The sequence below is a fragment of the Botryllus schlosseri genome, chromosome 2, assembly GCF_051294905.1.
Source record: "Botryllus schlosseri isolate E-star chromosome 2, Bs_hap1, whole genome shotgun sequence".
Lineage (NCBI taxonomy): Eukaryota > Metazoa > Chordata > Ascidiacea > Stolidobranchia > Styelidae > Botryllus > Botryllus schlosseri.
In genome coordinates, this window is record NC_137237.1 from 19,589,391 (window position 1) to 19,609,752 (window position 20,362).

The following is a 20,362-nucleotide window of genomic DNA, read 5'->3' on the forward strand; positions in this document are numbered from 1 at the left end:
GTAGGAGACTTCCGGAGCCCCGACCACCGTATTCATCTACAATTCCACATGTTGTACCCGTAGGGGCATCAAGTTATCACAAGGCTATGACTAACTAAGGTTTATCTTAGTTATCTATACTATGACTCCTAGCCTACGAGTCCTAAAATCTCAGATCCGCGCCTGACTAGCTGTGAAAGAGCTTAGTTTCCAGATATCTGAAGTAATCTTGCCAGAATTGTGATCCACAACGTGCAAACACGACGCTCAGAGGCGAGAAAACAAAGGAAGATGCGACATATATTTATTGCAGTGATAGAGATATACAGAACAGTGAAACTATTACTAAAATGTTCATTGTGGCTATACACCAGAACGATAGCACCCGTACACCACAAGCAGTCAGGTTGAAAAAACAGTAATCAGAATGTGGGTTGATCTGTTGCGAGGTTTTCAACAGATCCAACGGTTCACCAAAGCAGCGGAAAAAAGAGCAAGTAGTTCACCTTGGAAAACCCATTCGATTGCAAACGTGAGAAAGAACATTGCTACCGTGGAGCAGGAAAAGATGCCACAATGATGATTAGTTAATATAGTCACTTGTTGATCACATATGCACTAGACTCGAGAACCACAATCATGCTCATTCATTCCACAACGAAGACTACGGCATCATTTGACAAGAGGCTGTGATCTAAATACATAGGTATAAAAATTACATATAATACAAGTACCGCATTCAATTGGTCAACAAAATTATTCGATTACTGCATATCACAACGTACTACAGACAAAAAGCTATCAAAGTACAAAAAAGCCCACACGATTTTTGCTAACATCAAGGTGGCAGCCGGGCGTCAATAAATACGGAATACGGCACAGTAGAAGGGATTAGCAGATTTTCTTATGTGCTAGCTTGAAGAATCAGGCACGTCGTTGAAGGCAATATGGTTATTTTGATCACCACGGGCCGGCGTGTTCCAGAGGTAGTTCGGCTGGAGGACAGCAAGCACAGCGGCGTGACTAGTACATCAAATCGCGCGCTTTTCAGCTGTTTTGCAGCCGGTTAGCGGCCAGCGTCAGTTGTAGCTTTTCATTCGAGCACAGAGTCTTCTCGTCGTCGTCCAGCCATTTGCTGTCGCAGTCCAAGTCGCGCCATTTCTTCACGAGGGCGTACTCGGGCGCTCGGAACACGTCAAGACCGGACGAGAGGGCCTTTCGGTACAAGTCCTCGCCACTGCAAAAAGTCATTAGACTCTTGTCTTAGCCGCTATTGCAGCATTCGCTATGTCACACTACGGTAGGGTTACCATATTTTAGAAATCCTAAAAGAGCACACTTTTTCAAAATTTTCAGAGTGACTTCCCGACTTTGTAGTCAGTTGACTAAAAAAAAGTCATCTGACCTGCTCAAATCCGGATATACCCGCCGGAACGTTCCTTCAGTACTGATTTCCTATATATCAGTCGAATTTTCACCTATATTTAACCAAAATTTCCAAAAAAAGAGGCTAAATCCTCAAAAAAGAGGACATTTGGGCGTCCTCCGAGGACACTTTCAAAAAAGTCAAAAAAGAGGACGTACAGTAACCCTACACTACGGTCGCCAGACACAGAGTTGGACATCCGCAGAGGTGGTCAGCATCAAAGTACTTCTGTATTTACTCAAGTGGGTTTTGCCCACTTGTACTACTTACTCAAGTAGCTGTTTACAGACTATATCCACTTCTACTCAGCTTTCAAGTCATAACTACTCACTTTTAAAACTTCGAATTTCCGAAAGTAGTACCATTAAGTACTTTTGTGTCACCTGTATCAGTGAATGTCATAGTAACCGGGCGAAACAGTCAATGTATCACGATAACTGAATATATTTTCGACAATTGCTTTCATTTGTAGCATGCGTCATTGATTTGCGTTAGTCATGGAGATTGCAAACGTGGCCACCTCCGCTCACAGATTAGAGTATGTGACCACCAAATATACTTTTTGCAAATCTACTTGATTACTTATAATACTTCCATTTCCAACTTCCACTTGAAGTAGTCTCTAGTTATCTTATAAATCGCTACTATAGAGTAGAAATTAACGTTTCTTCTACTTCTGCTTAGTAGAAATGCAGACTACTTTGACCATATCAGCCGATCGCCTAGCTGTGAATCATCAGCAACAGATGAAAGAACACTGGGGCCGACATTGCAACATTAGTGGACCTTACTTGGCCAGCTTGTCGCCGCCGCTTGCCTGAACCAAGTCGTGCTTATATCCGCAGAGCGTGTTGTAATCGAACGACCGCCAGAAGCCGTTCTCAAAGCCAATCGAGCTCGGAACAGCATTCTAAATCGAGCAAAACGTCACGAGTGCGATTGTCGAGGATACACGGAGGGCATACCTTATGTTTGAAAAACTGGAATGGAACGGGAAAGAACAGACGTTCGTACGGCACCGTGTTGAGACGAATATGATACAGATATTCGGGAGACATCTGAATGCGTCGGGGTTCAGTATTAACAAAGGCGTATTGGAAGGCTCATATGTATAGATAACAGTGTTGGGATGACTCGAGTCATGACTTGACTCGAGTCAGACTCGAGTCACCTTTTTCGCATGACTTGACTTGACTCGAGTCACTTTGCTAAAATGACTTGACTTGACTTGACTCGGCGTATCAGAAATGTGGATTGACTCGTGACTCGGAGCAAAATTCACGAGTCAATTTCAAGTCATCAAGTAATCGGTGTCGATATAAATCACAGTATCTTGCATATGTTCGGATTGTTCGCGAAACGCTTGTGTAACCCACGAAAGCGACCAATCATTCAATGACCGTGCGTTTCACTGAGCCTCGATTGTTCTCTCACAAATAAATTGACCGCAAACGAAGTGATAGAAGCTTACAGTATATGTTGTCGTAACTCAAGCAGTAAAGTAATAGAATAGCAAAATGTATCTTTCTGTTATCTGTTCTTACCATAACCAAACCTCTTGTTTTATTGAAATTCAAGTCGAATATAGTTTATGTAGTCCTCGACCATTGTCGCAGGCTCCAATAGTATCGTATCTATTTGTAACTGGGTAGGCTACAATGTATTGCATCATTATCATTCCGATTCTCTATTCTCTATTTTGGCTGGTAACCCTAAACTGAGACTATGCATTGCAATTACGTAGTTTACCAGTTCTACGCATATGTGACCGATACAGCACCTTCTTGCGCTTATATTTAACTCTATATTCGTTCATCGGTTCGGAATCAATGACCACTCGAACTGTATTTCAGACAGCTAGCAAATTGCAATGACGTATTCATTAGGGATGGTGTGAACGTGAGGTTCACGTTCGCGTTCTGTGTGTGAACCTCTGAAATTTAGAGGTTCGCGTTCACAACAGAACCTTGGTAGGTTCTGCACTGTGAACCTTTTTCATATAATACAATTTTCACTTCATTATAACATCTTTGATTCCGATTTATTGCATTTCAACTGCTGGCCACTCTATGCATGGCGCTGGCAGCATGAAAAATCAACATTAAACGAGCATGCACCTTGACAATCTCAAAAGTTTTACTTGCTTTGTTACAAAAGTTTGCTCGAAATATCCAGCTTTCCGTTGGTGAATATTTAGTGACTCGCTGCTGTGAGCTTGACCAGCAATCACACAACATCGCGAGCGAAATACGTAGTCAGCGAAGATGCTTATTCAACCAATCAATGAGATTGATATCGTTTTTTGATGTAAAACATCTAGCAGGCGTACGGGGTTAATCTTGACTTCATATTTTTAGTTCATCATTGAAACCAAATCTGTGCGATTAAGATGTTGGGTACTGCTGTATAACTTGTTAATGGGGAAATATCGGTAGTAAGTATAGAAACCCGTTTTACACTCTGCTCAATATCAATGTAGCAATACTCAGACGCCGAGCACATTGTCCCGTCTGGCCTAGACCGCTAAGGCGTAAGCTTATATTTCCTGGTAAGTCCCCGCGAAAATTGTTGGCAAAGCGAGGGAAGATATTGATTTCATGGGAGCATTATATCCTTGATTGCATCAGTTGATACATTTGGCGACGTTTGGCACGCCAATATGTACTCCAGCATTGTGGCACTATGTGGCCCGAGTCGTCACTAGGAATCGTGTACATTTATATAGGCTATCCTTCATTGAAAGATAGGGTTAGAATTAGCAATATGACGTCTCGTGACGTCATGAGGTTCACGTTCGTGTTCACACAGAACCTTTCAAAAAGGTTCGCGTTCACACGAACCTGAACCTTTAAGAGGTTCACACCATCCCTAGATTCATGCCTCATACGTACTTCGAAAGGGCAACTTGACTTGAAATGTGACTTGACTCGTGATTTGACTTGACTTGACTCGAGTCACCTCCAAAAATCGAGTGACTTGACTTGACTCGAGTCACCTTTGAAAATCGATTGACTTGACTTGACTCGAGTCAAAATGTGCAATGACTCGAAATGACTCGTGACTCGAAGGTAGTGACTTGATCCCAACACTGATAGATAATAATCGCTCAAGTGGCTATATTTTTTAACAACTTCCCTTTCTATTTGAAGTCTATTAGGCAAAACTATTTACTTTTCACAATCTGGATTTTGAAACATAGAAAGTAGCTTTGGGATAAGTCAGTATCACTTTTTTCCGAGTGAAATAGGCATAAGAACAACCACGTGAAATCAACCCCCGTGTCATATTGAACTAAATAGGCATACACTTTCGAAGATTAAAGCTTTGCGTATCGTCATTTGATGTTAGTGGCGAAGATACATCATCCAATTTCGAAAAGTAGCCACCTTCGATTAACTGTTAAAGTATGCGTCCCTCTACTGAACTGCTAGAGTCCTTTTCATTTTCTACCCTAAGTAGTTTTGTCATACTTGGAAATTTGTTACTACAACTTGAGTAGCTACGTTGACTGCTTCAACCCTACGCTGATCAAGCAGCACTTGCAGGGCGAGATTGAAGAAAAAAACTCGCCTGATGAAACAAATCCACAGAGCATATCAAGGTCTCCGAAGGTAGCGCTAACGTCGCCATCTCCACCGCTTTCATGTAGGAAAAAGCCCCTGAAGCCGCATCGATCCACCTTTGACAGAACACAGGATTAAAATCAGTCGTCCTCTGCTGAAGATTCCATCCGAGAATGCGGTTCCTACCTCAGAGATAGCTTAGGATATTTCTGCTTGTACAGGTTCAACAGAGTCAGGGTCTCGGAAGACTTCTCGTCGAATTGCTTCCCACCTGAGACGTTGGCTTTGCCAGAGTCATACAGGATCGCCAGCAATCCCACGTTTTGCGGTTGATCGGCCGACATCGAGGCCTGCAATTGAAAGAATGACAATCCTCTATACATCTCATGCTCAGTCCTCACAGACCGCCAAATCATGAGGTAGATATCCATGGCACAGCACCGGAGGTGGTCAGTAACGAAGTACTCAACTATTTCGGAGTGCTCAAGTACCTTTTGCGTAATGGCACTACTTACTCGGGTGGTGCTGTTTTTAGACTGCTTCTACTGGAAAAGATTGTTATCATAAACGACATACTTTTTAACTTTTTTTACACTTTGAATAAGTTAACAGAAAGTACCAAAATGTTCGGCGGCCTCAATATTAGTAGTTTTGTGCAATAATGATCGTCTGTCACTGGAATGCCAGACTTAGACCCAGAACAGTCCTCCATAAAGACATTTACCAACGATGCAGCGCCACCGACGCTTTGGTATAACCTGGACGGAAAATCGAATCCGCTCACCTGTTCAAACATCTGCATGAAATCTGCAAAGTTACGGTCGGCCTCCTGCATCGGTAAAACAAACGTCACTTTCGTGCTAGCCGCGTCTCGCGCTCCGAACGCCATCACTCGCGAATAGGGCTGGTTGACGCAAACGGTGCCCACCTGGAAGTAACCAAGTTGATAAACCAAACCTGACAGCTGACAGTGGCCGGTAACAACATAACTATACAGAAGAGACTTTTTGGTGTACACAAGTCTTACGCTCTTACACAACATTCACATTGAAAAAATAGGGTTAGCTTTGGGCTAACACTCATACGGGACAATCGTCAGCAAATGAAGACAAGAATTCCTTAAGCTGACACAAGCATGGCTGGCGGATTTTAATCAAGGTGTGGGCGGCCTCTCCTGACTGCAGAACATCTTTTGTCAATATAGTTGTTAGAGGAGTTCATACCCATGGCCTGATCTCTGCTGAAGCCTCAACTTCAAATGACTCTTACTAAACAAGGGTCACCGACACGCCGCCCGCAAGGTCATATTTTGTGGCCCGCGGCATGATTTTAGATTTCGGAAGAACGCTTAATAAGGCATTTCATAGTGCGGAAACTGATTTCAGTTTAAAAATAATGTTGTTGTTGCTCAAAATAAGCTATTCGCTTGTGTCAAGCATCACTATTCCTCACTAGCTGACGTATCTTCGACAATGGTAATAGAAATTCAGGAAGGTAGATATGCATTATGCAATGGCTCAGACAATGCCAATACGGAGAGTCGGAGACGCTTAGAAAACGACTTGGCGCTACCCACAAGATCAAGCTCCATGACGAGATATAGTTTTCCAGCAAGTGCCGTGTCTAGCTGACTCCAATATCGAATCTTTAGTCACTGAAAAGTGTTGCCATGTATTGTTTAACACATAATAAAAGTGATGATCGTGAAAGTGATTTATAATATTTGTATTTCTTTGATAAAATATATTTCTTGCGGTAACTATGGCTATGCCCGTCGCCCATGTTAGAGACAACAGCGCTGTACCGTAGTAGTCTTAAAAATGTGATTGTTCAACTATGTGGCCTCTTATCTCGATATTGAATTCATGCGGCCCATCCTTCTCAGTTTGCACTCATACAGATACGTTTTTCAGGGACGACGCAGCAGGCATTACCCCACACATTTCTATCGCCGTAAGCTTCTTGACCAGCACGCAGGAGTGAACAGTAACAACATTTTCAAGTACCCCAGTAGGAATTAACTGCTCCAACTAATTGGCTACTTGCACTGATTTGAGCGGTTGTGATTTTACTCAGACTTGACGGTTTTCATTTATTTAAGCAAACTAGGCCTAGAATACTTCACTCACTGGGAAATCACCGCCGGGACGAGGTGGCTTCTAGTCGAGTTACTTCTACAACAAATAGTTATGATTTCAGACTATCTCTACTTCTACACAAGTTTTCAGTTTTTTAGTCAAAACTGGGACCAGAAACACTTGGAAATTACTAGTACTGCTTGTACTCGGGTGCGAAATAACGATATCACTTTTACCAGAGTACCGACGTCCAACGATGACTACTTTGATCACCTCAGCCAGTACGTCGGGCGATCGCGCATCTCAACCAGGCAATAAACATAAAAACAAATTGCAAAAAAACCCATGCTCACATCCTCTTCATTCCGCATTAGGTGAGCCCGATATTCAACCCCCACCCCTGGCACCACTCTGCGAAGCACCGTTCCGACGTTCATATCATCATCCGTATCTTCATCGTTTAGTAATTCCGTTTCCTAGCCGCAAAAATATTCGGAGTTGCTAAGAAATTGAGTTGCCAAAGTCAGTTGGCGAGATGAGTACCGTCGCGTGTTTCAACGCAATCTTTTTGGCGTCGTCGAGAGCGATATAATCGTGTCCGACGAGAGTGCGTGTTGGTTCCGGTTGATTAGCCGACGACACGATCTCGTTCCCTTTAGCCTTCCCTTCCGTTTCCTTCTCAATCACGTCCCACGATATGATATCACGGTGATGGTATCTGGAATGCAGAGATATGATAATGTAAATAATGTGGCCCGCAGATCTAGTCTGCCTAGATTCCCCACTACTTGCTTAAAGTCAAGTATTGGTGACTGTGTGTTATATACGTGCGTGTGAGATTGGAGCTTATGCGTAAGTTCGTCGAAGCGAGACTTGCAATACCGGCAATTATGATGTACTCACATCCAATGAATTAATATCTTGGTTAATTTTGGGTGCCGAGGTTAACGAACGCCTTGAAATCTTAATTAAGGATTGCACCGTGTGTTAATTGATTAGTGAGAAGCAGACATGTCGGCGCCTGTATGACAATGTTGTTCTCAAATACACATTGTCTTAGTCATTTATCGGCGAGAAATGGCTTTGAAGTGACATTGCTGTCGTTAAAATACATTTATTAAATACGATTTATTCCTTGTATATGAGAATAAATGGGCGAATAATGTATCGATTCAGCAATCCCGCCCGTCAAGTACTTAATTTTCCTATACCGGCCGGCCGACTGGAGAAGTTGCCCGCCCCTGACTTAGATCATTCAAATGTCAAGTTGTAACTATGGCCTATCTCCAAATTGCAAAACCATTTCTTGCAGTGACATGAGTTTTAAAAACAATTACAAATTCAAAAGAAAATCATAAAAACACGCGCTCGCAAAACCTCAATATCCATCAGATTGATTCATCAACCGAAAACCATCCACACCACACATAATCGTACAATTCGAGAACATAGTAACAACTCACTTATTTTCGTTACCATCCCTGCCCAACACAAGTCGATCATCTGGCATGCCCCCCTCTTTAACCAAGACACGATCCATGTTTTGCACGATCGAATAGTAATATTCGTTCATTCTGAAATAATGTTGCATCTGCATCGACTGATTACATTTGAAAAATCGAGGGGGGGGGGGGGGGAGTTGCACAAACCCCACTTGCAAGTCAAACATGAAAAGCAAACAACATTGACATTTGAATCTTGAAAGCAATCGTTCACGATTGAACTTTTGCATCATTCGTATCTACTTGTTTAAAGCAATGACATACTAGGGTAAATTTCAGACCTCACATTTTCGACTTCTACTTCTACAAGCAATTTTACTTGTATTGAGGAGAAATTTGACCATGCATGAAAACGAGTGACAGCCGGGGAACAATGGTTACAGATTGGCTCATTAACAATCCTGCTATCAACAGTTTGGGTAGTCAAGTTTTGAAATACTGAAAAGCTGTCAGGCAAGAAAATACTCCAAGGATGGCGGTGAGATAAAAAACCTTGACACCTAAGCAGAACTTTGATAAATCCCAGGCTTTCGACAACAATTCAGCATCACTGACTCATTCAACACTAATTTCTACACATTCTTACAACCCGGATTTTACATGGGATTTTATGCAACACTTCTACTCTGATACTTGCTTATTAAGCCGCAGCAGCATAGTCCCGATGATAAGGAACACGGGCTCACTACTTTGAACACTAAATATCCTAGAAATCGGCCATTCGCACCTCAACGTATGATTCAATTGCCGTTCGATGAAGTACTGATGCAGAATGTACAACATCGTTTCGTCAACAACAGGATGGACGGTGAGGCTGTCTTCGAAAGGACGCGGTGAGGCGTACGGATCCGGCAGAAAATCAGTCGAGTAGAAAAGAGCGTGCGCCTACGCGAAACAGGAATGACGAATCAACAAAAATTTCCAGCGACAAACATGGCATCCGAATCATACGGGATCTAGGATTCTCTCCGCTGCAATTGATTACGAAAGTGGCGTAGAGACACTTACAGAAGGAGACTGATGGCCTTACTTGTTGGGGTAAGGCTGTAAAAAATGGTATTCGCGACAATAAAGATCCTACCCGTCTACAAAGTAATTGACAGCAATTGGATGGCCAGCAAGCAAAACCCAACATACAAAAAGCATGCCTCCAACCAAGTGAAGTTCCTAAACTTTCTGAAATTGCACTGCTCACTAATTGATAGGGCTGGGCAGTGGCACCATGATGAGAGTACTCGCGTCCAAGTCACGTATCAATTGTAATGATCAGAGTCAAGTTCTCCGAGTAACGAAATATGCACCTTCTCCTCACTGTGGGAGCCCTGTAACCTGTTGACCGCAACTCAGCATCTCAAACATGTTACACAGCCTTATTAATATTCATGGAAATGACATTTATGGGATTAGTGATCGATCCGTGGTATGAGTATAGCGACTGGCGAGCAATACTTGAATACTCGACTCAGAATCGAACCATTCGGGTTCTCTATTTCACCAAGCCATTTGCTTGTATGTAAGAAGTACGACCAAACGAACGGCATTAAAAATAACCCAATGAACCTACCCTGACAGACTTGGTACAGCTGACGTTCAAGAAACGCTTGAAACAACGGGCGAGCTCGTACCCGGGTCTCTCGTACTCGCGATTGTAGAGCTTCTCGCAAACTTTAAGATGCGGACACAAGCCCTGCATGCTCCTCCTGGACAAGATAAAACCCGAACCGGAGAGGCAATAGAAGTCGGGATCGTTGTTATAATGCCGTTGCTGTGGAGATCTGTAGGCGCCGTGGCCTGAACGCAAAATGCCGCTCCCATGAGTAATTTGGATATTATGCAGCCTTGAAAAAATGCAACATTGCAGACTATTGCAAAATGCCAAGGGTCAAAACAAGACTTGGTATACTGTACTGAGCATGTTCAATTGAAAATCTAACGAGACACACTGAGAAGTTGAATTTCCTAATACAGCGGTTCTTGAAACTCTTAACAGTCATGAACACCTTCCGAAGAAATATGTAGCTTACCTACCCTATCTATCTATATCAGTGATTCCCAAGTGCGGCCCCGAGGGCCGCATGCGGCCCCCAAAATATATTAAGAAATCGATTTATGACAAAAAATAAAATTTATATTTATAATATACTTTTGCTTGACTTGGCCTCTGTAGTTTTTAATTATAGAATTGCAGGAAAGTTGTGAGTATAGACTGCTAACGTTACGTCACTGCTGTTTCAATGCAGAGCCCTAACTTTCCAGTTGAACGAGCAGTAGCTATAGATTTAAATAGGTATTGATAACTTTCAAAGCCTGAGGAAAATCCTGAAAAAATGGTAAATTTTTTCCACTTCGTGGTCGCTTGACTAAAAAAGAAAAAGAGGCTTAACTCCCGGAAAATACAGTTTTTCTTTCACATTAACAAGTGGTTGACTGAAAAAAATGGTCAACTTTCCGGTCCAGCTCCGGAAATAGTCGGCGAAGCGTTCCTAAAGTACTGACTTAATATCAGTCGAATTTGGCCCTATATGTAACCAAAATCCTCAATAAAGAAGATATAATCTCAAAAAAAGAAGACATTTGGGTGTCATCCAAGGAATCTTTAAAAAAAATCAAAAAAGAGGACAAATCATCTTAAAAGAGGACGTATGGTAATCCTATGATAACTAGATGTAGAACACGGGACTCACGGTTGAATACGCCGAGATGCATACTGCTTAGCCGGATAAAAGCAGCATAATTGGTAGTCCTATAGTCACGGCCGTAACTGCCGCACCGCGAACCCCCCAATTGAGGGGGGCCGAGCTCGAAGGGGGCCCAAAATTATTTCGTGAATTAGCATAAATAATAGAGTAATTTTTGAAAATTTATGCGAAGTTTTTGAAAATTTTCGCGCTGTGCGCGATTTCAATTCGCCGCATAACATGATTATTGGGTAGGCTACTCTTCCCCAAGAAAAATACGCAAAATTTATAGAAAAGGGCATATCATCGTTGGCCATGACCGCACCACAACGTACCAAGACATATAAATTTTTAGGCCATGTAACATGTGACTCCAAGAAGTGTGTTAGAACGATCGGCAGCGAGAAAGCCATGGCCGTAAAGGAGTGCTTTTATGCTGACCAAAAACTTCGTTATATATACAAAATACATATAGGTTTAATTGTCCATATAGGCGCCTAAATGACTGGCGCCGAATGTTCTTGTCTTGGCAATCTGAACCTCACAAGACAAATACCATCCCGCAGGAAAGAAAATTATATGCCAGCGAACAAATACCAATCTGAAATCGTGTGATCTTTCAGTTTAGTAGGTTTGGGCAATTCTACATTTTTTGATATAGCAAACAGGAGGTCACGAAATAACATCATGTAAAGAAGTCATACCTGGGGGTCCGCCCGCCCGATGATAGAATTTTACGGGGTCGGCAGTTTCAAAGACATATCTCACTCAGCTATACCGGTAAATCTGATTACGTGGGCAAAGAGGACGACCATGCAATTCCTGATCTTATTCATCGATTTTATCATGAATTATCGAAATATTCGAGTGTCGCACTGCCTCACTAAACAGTACAACTTCAATTTCGTGGCAAAAGCGAACAACGTGATGCGGGGTCAGTTTATCACCCTATGGGAGCCCGGGGTCCTGACGAAGTGCTGTTACGTTCCTGTCAACGGCCTATACCCCAGAGATGTTTGATTACTATTGATGGGGCCTATACCTTTTCAAACACACCGCACTCAGCTCTACCGGTAAATCAGATTACGTGAACAGAGACAGGATGAAAATTGATAGCAATACATGCAATTCCCGATTCAGTCATGAAAGTAAAGAAATTTCCGCGCATCGCGCGTTTAGGCGAGAAAAGCTGATTCTCTCAACGGACACCCAATACAGCAGATAAGTAGTGCTAAACAGTGTACAGTTTTGAAATATCGCCAGGGCAATAAAACTACTCCGAAATAGACATGATGACTGTTTGGGTCCGTTTCATAGCCGTAGTATTCGTGCGGCCCCGACCGTACTCTGAAATTCTAAATTTGGCCCTCACACCGAAAAAGTTTGGGAACCACTGATCTATATTGCAGTCAAATATTATTACAGAGTCATCAAATAGAAACTTGAATGTAGTGGCAAACAGTTGGTGAGATAAACGCCACAAAAAAATCACGACAACGGAAATTTCACAGTCCTGGAATAGTTTTTGATTTAGAATGTCTAATACAACCAAACAAAATAGATTAAGTCTTTGCACTTATTCAATAAATAATGTGCACCACAGTTGGAAACAACTGCCTAATAATAATGAATAGCCCATCAGGGAACACACATAAAATATGAATCATGTTTCAATCCAGCAACACCAAAGTGTCAAAAATACTCTCGGTCTCAGCCGAGCCAGCCAGGCACCAGTTAATCTTACCGATCCATACGACTTTAGAGTCGTTCAGATGCATTGTGAAGTTCAACAAGTCTGACGCGCTGACGTAAGTGTTCCCGTGAGAGACGAAATAAAAATGATGCGTATCGACGTATTGGCTGCAGATATCGTTCAGAACCTGGTACAGCATGCTCGGCGATGGAAGATCGGGTAGCCTCGAGACACCTTAATATGAGACAGAATCAAGTTCTGTTGTACAATAACAAGATAAATAATCACTATACCAGACAAAGATTGATAATTGAACCCGTTTACTTTAGGAGTTTCATACTGCAAGACAGAGTAGAACGTCAAGTCTCCCACATGTTCTCTGCCCCAAGCTGAAAATTTCAGGATCTAATGTTAGTCGGTAAAACATGGATCTGTTAATAGCGAACTTACATTCACCCCACGAATTAGGTATCAGCTTTGATATCCGTTGCGTTAACGGGGAAAAATTAACGATGCCAATAAATAACTTCTTTTTAAATTGCAATTCGCTCGACAAATACGCTGGAATTCTTTTTGACGATGGATTTATGTCCCAATCCAAGCTCTGTACAAAAATCAGCAACTCGTAACACTGCTCGAAAATCTGTTATCAACTTACAGAACATTTAATCATTAACACATTAAGCATTGGATTTGTATACTCGATCCACATCAACTTTGTCACAGTACGACAAGCCTTGTATTATCAATGAAATAATACAGCCAACTGTGTCCTTAATAGAATTACTGACCTGAACAACAGGAGGTTCGGGGTTGACTTCTATTGGTATCGTTTTATTATCAACGATATCTTCATTGTTTAGACTCCCAGCATTATTTTCTGCAAAGCATGAAATTAATAAGAAACACAACTGCACAAAACAACTCGGGCCCAAATGTAGGCCTGCAAACACCAGAGGAAGTACTAGTAGCCATCGTTTGTACTCGGGCGGAAGTAGCGTACTAGCGTTGTAAATACAAGTCGAAAGTCCACATAAAAAGTAATTATTCTAGGCCTAGATTTGCCTAAAATACTGAAAAAATGCTAAGTAGAAGTGGAAGTAGTCCAAAATCATAACTAGAATGAAGAAGCACATGACGGTATGAGTGTTATCTATGACAAAAACATAATCCGGTAGGCCTACTCTTTACAGCGGCTTGTCTTAAACCAGCTCGAGTTGCATCTTGAGGGTGGACTGGCCAAGTTAGCCTTGGATACGGGTTTGAAATGCAGTTATTGAGATTACTGCAGTTTCATCACAATTTACATGCCAAGTCTGTATAGGCACATATATCATGAATGTGAATGGTAATCATGCAAAAACAGGAATTTCATGATAATTGAATAATAATAATAAGCTTACCTATTTGAATGTCTGCTGCAAAATTTCTCAAATTATTCTGGGAATCTCCGATTTTCAGAGAACCATCTGCGTTGATAGATATATGGGGAAATATATAGCGCGAGCTCAGAGGTAAAAATAGAATCGCCGACAACAGCACTCCAAAACCCAGCCCTGAAAGAAATTACATTACTATGCAGAAAAAAAGCAATTCATGATGACCTTAAATTCATGGCTAAAGATGTGCTGAAGCAGCTGCTTCGGTATATTAAGTTGGATAACCTATATCAGTCGAGTCAACTTGAGTACACACGAGTCAACTATATAATGTGCAACATTGGGAAAATACTGAAACGACGGGCTAGTGTTTCATCTTTTATCTGTCAACTATTATAATTGAGCTGTTATCCATAAACTTTATAATTGATGATAATATCCCTACGGGACATTGGTACGGTATTCAAAAAGACCTACTTGTTTTTGTTGATGGAAATTGTCAAATTTAATTATATGAACTTTAGAATACTCACCAGCAAAAAATGGGAATGTCACACTTCTATTGGCTACCAAGGTTGAAGAATTTGTCATTGTGATAAGGCCACGTTCATTTGCTGCTACAGTTATTCAGCGACACGGCTACGAAAACATTCACCGGTGATTAAGCCTATGCTCATTGCTATCTTTGCAGCATTCACTTCAGCATCGTCCGTATTTCGCCTAGTAACAAATCAAATGGAGATTAGTAGCTACATATTTCTGCCTAGACCCGAATCTTGTTAAACTGAACACATTCATTACCCGCATAAAGAACGAAAATATCTTTGACATCAGCTGGCAGTATAGTATAGCAGACCGCGAAGCAGAGATGAGGAGAAAATTGGTGTTTTGCAGTTTTGCCAACTCCAGAAGAACCAAAATCGCTATAAGTGGTATGAAAAATCGCTAGATGTCGCTAAATCCTCCCAAAATCGGGATTTGCTAAGCTAAGTCATAGCCTTGTTTGTAAAGACTATGCTAAATCTAAATTTAAGCAGACTATCAATACATTATCGTCAGTTATATTATCCTCGTCAGTGTAAAAGCTCATCCATCAAATTCGCAAGGATGGAGGCAAGGAGGATGTCGAAATCCAACATCCAGCTCAGTCTAATGTAATCGTAATAGTCATCAGATTAGATCTTTTCATCCGATCAAGTCACACACAATGTACCATTCGTACAAAAAACCCGATACGAGGGAATGAACAGATAAAAAGACGCCGAAATGACCAGTAATCCGACATCCACACCTGGCTAGAGTTCGATGTCAATCTTTATTCAGCTGTCTATCTCTTTTAGACGCTCTGTTTTATTTTTTCCATTCTCTTCTTTGATTACCTCCTTCAACGCGTCTTATCGTTCGGGCTTTGATTCGTAAAGACGCCGCAATGAAGAACATCAACGTAGGCAATAATATGAGCAAAACATATATCATTGGTCTTAGAGGAGGACGAATCTTCGAAAAGTGGTACTTCCAAGAATCTGTCTGATGAGGTTTTACTTCAAAAGTGATGATGAAGTAAATGTCCCGGATATCATAGCCATTATAAAAGCTTCCATCCCTTCACCGATCATCATCATCATAGAGCCCTTTGAAAATATATGGCCACGCTTGAATAAGTACGCGCCTTCGCTTCCGAAATCAGAAGTGGTTTTTTGTAAGCGTCGCGATCTGATGTAAAATCGGTAGAGTTTTGTTTGAAGTGGAGTCAGCGTTCGCCGAGAATTAGAAACATGTCTGACAAAGAAGATTCTCGACGCTCAGATTACTCTGACAATTCCGAGGCCGAGGAAAACGATGAAGCACCAGCTCCGAAAGTTGATTCGGAGTACGCAACCAAGATGGTTCAAGATCACGGAAAACGGTTTGATTTCCTCCTGCAGCAAACCGAGATTTTCGCTCATTTCATGAACCCAAACATAAAAACCAAATCCCCCACCAGTCCCTTGAAGATGAAAGGAAGACCGAGATTGGTTTCCAAGGAGTCGGCACCCGGAACATCTGGCGCAAGTGCCACGGACCATCGCCATCGCAGGACTGAACAAGAAGAAGACGAAGAGCTCCTTTCTGATGCGCGTAAATCTCAGGGGGCTATTACACGGTTTGAAGCTTCACCAAAATATATTCAAAATGGAGAAATGCGAGATTATCAAGTTCGCGGTTTAAATTGGATGATATCCTTGTACGAGAACGGCATTAGCGGGATATTGGCTGATGAAATGGGCTTGGGAAAAACTCTCCAAACTATTTCGCTGTTGGGGTACTTGAAACATTACAGAAACATCCCCGGCCCGCACATGGTCATCGTTCCCAAGTCAACACTGCAAAATTGGGTCAATGAATTCGAGCGATGGTGTCCGTCGATTAAAACCGTATGTCTGACCGGTAATAAAGACCAAAGAAGCGCTATAATTCGTGATGTCATGATGCCCGGGGATTGGGACGTGTGTATCACCTCGTACGAAATAGTCATTCGAGAAAAGGCCTGCTTCAAGAAGTTCAACTGGCGGTATGTTGTCATTGACGAAGCGCATCGAATCAAAAACGAACAGTCCAAATTGTCCGTAATTGTGAGACAATTCCGCAGCACCAACCGCCTTCTACTGACTGGAACTCCGTTGCAAAATAACTTGCACGAGCTGTGGGCGCTTTTGAATTTCCTTCTGCCAGACGTATTCAACTCGTCTGAAGATTTCGACTCTTGGTTCAGCGCGAACAAACTTGACGATCAAAAGCTTGTGTCCAGGCTGCATTCTGTGTTGCGGCCGTTTCTTTTGAGAAGGCTCAAAAGCGATGTTGAAAAGAGTCTCTTGCCCAAGAAAGAGACGAAAATCTACATCGGCTTGAGCAAGATGCAACGCGAATGGTACACCAAGATTCTAGTGAAAGACATTGACGTTATCAACGCTGCCGGTAAAAAAGACAGAGTCCGTCTCCTCAACATTTTGATGCAGCTGCGAAAATGCACCAATCACCCGTACTTATTCGACGGGGCTGAACCTGGTCCTCCGTACACCACGGACGTGCATCTGGTGGTGAACAGCGGTAAAATGGCTGTCCTCGATAAATTACTTCCAAAACTGCAAGCGCAAGGAGACCGCGTGCTGATGTTCAGTCAAATGACCAGGATGCTGGATATACTTGAGGACTACGCCATGTTTCGTGGATACAATTACTGCAGACTGGATGGTCAGACTGCGCACGTCGACCGAGATCGGCAGATACAAGAATTCAACAAGCCAGGCAGTGAAAAATTTCTGTTCATGCTCTCCACGAGAGCTGGCGGTCTCGGGATCAACTTGGCTACGGCCAATATTGTCATCCTGTTTGACAGCGATTGGAACCCGCAAGTCGACCTGCAAGCTATGGACCGCGCGCATCGTATCGGTCAGAAAAAACAAGTCATGGTGTTCAGGTTCATCACCGAGAATACGGTGGAAGAGAGGATTGTGGAGAGGGCGGAAATGAAATTGCATCTTGACAATATCGTCATCCAACAAGGCCGGCTTGTGAATCAGACTCAGAAGCTGGGCAAGGATGAAATGTTGAATATGATTCGGCACGGTGCGAATCATGTGTTCGCCTCGAAAGAAAGTGAAATAACTGATGCTGACATCGACGCTATTATCGCGGTTGGCGAAAAACGCACCGTCGAAATGGAGGAGCGTTTAAAAAATCTGGGTGAGAGCGGGTTGAGAAAATTCACCCTCGACGACACCGAAGGCCCGTACTCGGTGTACAATTTTGAGGGCAAGGATTGGAAAGACAAGAACAAGGAAGGAGGGTTGCTGCCGTGGATCGAACCTCCCAAGAGAGAGCGCAAAGCCAACTATGCGGTGGACCAATATTTCCGCGAGGCTCTCAGAACCAGCGAGCCCAAAGCACCGAAAGCGCCACGACCGCCAAAGCAACCTACCGTCCAAGACTTTCAGTTCTTTCCGCCTCGTCTTTTCGAACTCTTGGAAGCCGAGATTCTGCATTACAGAGCATCGATCGGGTATAAAGTGCCTCGAGATAGCGATGGCGACCCGGAAGCCGAAAAAGAACAGCAGCGTTTGATCGACGAAGCAACGCCGCTATCCGAAGATGAGCTTGCGGAGAAGGAGAAACTTTTGCAGTGTGGATTTACCAACTGGACCAAGCGTGATTTTAATCAGTTCATTCGTGCCAATGAAAAGTACGGTCGCGATGATATCGAGAGCATATCCAAAGAGGTGGAAGGGAAGACGCCTCAAGAAGTGATCGAGTATTCTGCGGTGTTTTGGGACCGCTGCAACGAACTGACCGACATTGACAAGATCATGGCGCAGATTGAACGCGGCGAAGCACGCATTCAGAGAAAGATTAGCGTGAAGAAAGCGCTGGACGCGAAAGTGGCGCGCTACCGTGCCCCTTTCCACCAGCTCCGGATACAGTACGGCACCAACAAGGGGAAAAACTACACAGAGGAAGAGGACAGGTTTCTGATTTGCATGTTGCACAAGCTCGGGTTGGACCGAGAGAATGTCTACGATGAGCTGCGTGTGGCCGTACGTCACGCGCCGCAGTTTCGCTTTGACTGGTTTATCAAGTCGAGGACGGCGACTGAATTACAGCGCCGTTGTAACACGTTGATCACGCTGATCGAGAGGGAGAACCAGGAATTGGAGGAAAGGGATAAGACATCGGGAGGAAAGAAAAGGGGGCCGCGGGGAGGTGGGACTCCGGCGGGATCGAGGGCGTCGACGCCGTCTTCGCTAGGGGGGAGTTCGCAGAAGAGGAAGATGGACACATCTGGCGCGAGTGCCGGGAGGAAGAAGAAGAAGGATTGAGATTTTTCCTCGTCCGTGTACTTTTGATAGTAAATCGTCATTTGGCGGGCTCTTTGCGATTCCTCGCCGTATATCCGAGACGCTAGCTTTGTTATTAGGGTTGGGCAAAATTGAGTACTGGGAGATTCCTCCACTGCTTAAATCGGATCATTACAATTCGTACTCGAATAGTTGTGCCCAGCCATAGTTATTATGTCGCTGTCGACTTTTTTTACTGCCATCAAAACGAAACTTTTCAAAATGCATTAGTGGAATTTTCTTGATGTTCCGCGCATCAGACCAATGAAAGTATTTCTTAGCAACAGGTCACATGTAGCCTGAAGACTTATAATCAATCAAGAAAAGGGGATCTTCACGGCGACGTAGCGTAGAGCTACTTTCGGGTTAGGTCTTTCGATACCTACTGGCTCATGCCAAAGGCATGACTGTAAAACTTATCTGTGACTTCCCAGGAAGGCGCTCGGCACAGTGGGATAGCGTGTAGAGAAAATAGTGATGCTGGCTGGATAGTTTTGCTGCTCCTTTCGCATCTCATCGCCATGCACTTCGATGGTGAGGATGAAATACAATATGCCTTGTCTGTTCGCAGGCCGAGGGGGTCGGAGTAGCAATAAGTTGTGGATGGTAGCACTGGCGTAGCAGCATGTGCTGCCGCCCCTGGCTCTCGCTTAAAATGCCGCCCCCTAAGTAGACTGCAGCAAATTTCGACATAGATTTCAAACAATCTTGTCAATAAAAATAATTACAAATAGCCAAAAATAATAAAGACATAAGAAATAGCGAACGAATGTATTGTGAAAATAGAAAATCAATAGCCGCCTCAAAGCAAAATCAGCGATAATATCCTCAAATTCAAGTTTTTGAACGAAGTCTCTTTCAATAGACAGAATGCATAGAGATGATAACCGATCATCATTACTGGTATAGAACGTAAATAAGATTTAATCAGTTTAAGCTTTGAGAAGCTCCTCAACACAGCTCGCAATTGAAACACCAATGGTCAGATAAAGTTTCAGACACGAGCATAAATATGGTGTCGAATCAGGTAGCTTTGCATTAACTAACCACTGTAAAACATCAAACGCTGTTGCTTTACGATAAAACGTGGTTTTACTGCTCCGCACCAGCCTCTTAACCCTGTTGAAATCTCAAATTGAACAACTTTATATGATCTTGATCATATCTTAATTTGTGTTCGTCCTAGAGGCCTC

General features: G+C 42.9%; 2 protein-coding genes across 2 annotated transcripts; one reads left to right on the plus strand and one right to left on the minus strand.

Annotated features, from left to right (window-relative positions):
- Positions 1-266: 266 nt before the first annotated feature.
- On the minus strand, positions 267-15,240 carry LOC145434042 (chondroitin sulfate synthase 1-like). Its single transcript, XM_080311321.1, has 18 exons — positions 15,100-15,240; positions 14,832-15,018; positions 14,323-14,475; positions 13,711-13,799; positions 13,370-13,523; positions 13,213-13,308; positions 12,971-13,153; positions 10,113-10,339; positions 9,276-9,433; positions 8,510-8,620; positions 7,590-7,764; positions 7,400-7,522; positions 5,753-5,896; positions 5,155-5,318; positions 4,976-5,084; positions 2,371-2,463; positions 2,197-2,315; positions 267-1,216 (listed from the first exon to the last, which is right to left on the minus strand). Exons 2-18 carry the CDS (start codon positions 14,887-14,889, stop codon positions 1,027-1,029), a joined length of 2,346 nt encoding a protein of 781 aa, XP_080167447.1. The 5' UTR covers positions 14,890-15,018; positions 15,100-15,240; the 3' UTR covers positions 267-1,026.
- A 720-nt stretch (positions 15,241-15,960) lies between these two features.
- On the plus strand, positions 15,961-19,396 carry LOC145434035 (SWI/SNF-related matrix-associated actin-dependent regulator of chromatin subfamily A member 5-like). The gene has a single exon (XM_080311312.1). It carries the CDS (start codon positions 16,074-16,076, stop codon positions 19,149-19,151), a length of 3,078 nt encoding a protein of 1,025 aa, XP_080167438.1. The 5' UTR covers positions 15,961-16,073; the 3' UTR covers positions 19,152-19,396.
- Positions 19,397-20,362: the final 966 nt, after the last annotated feature.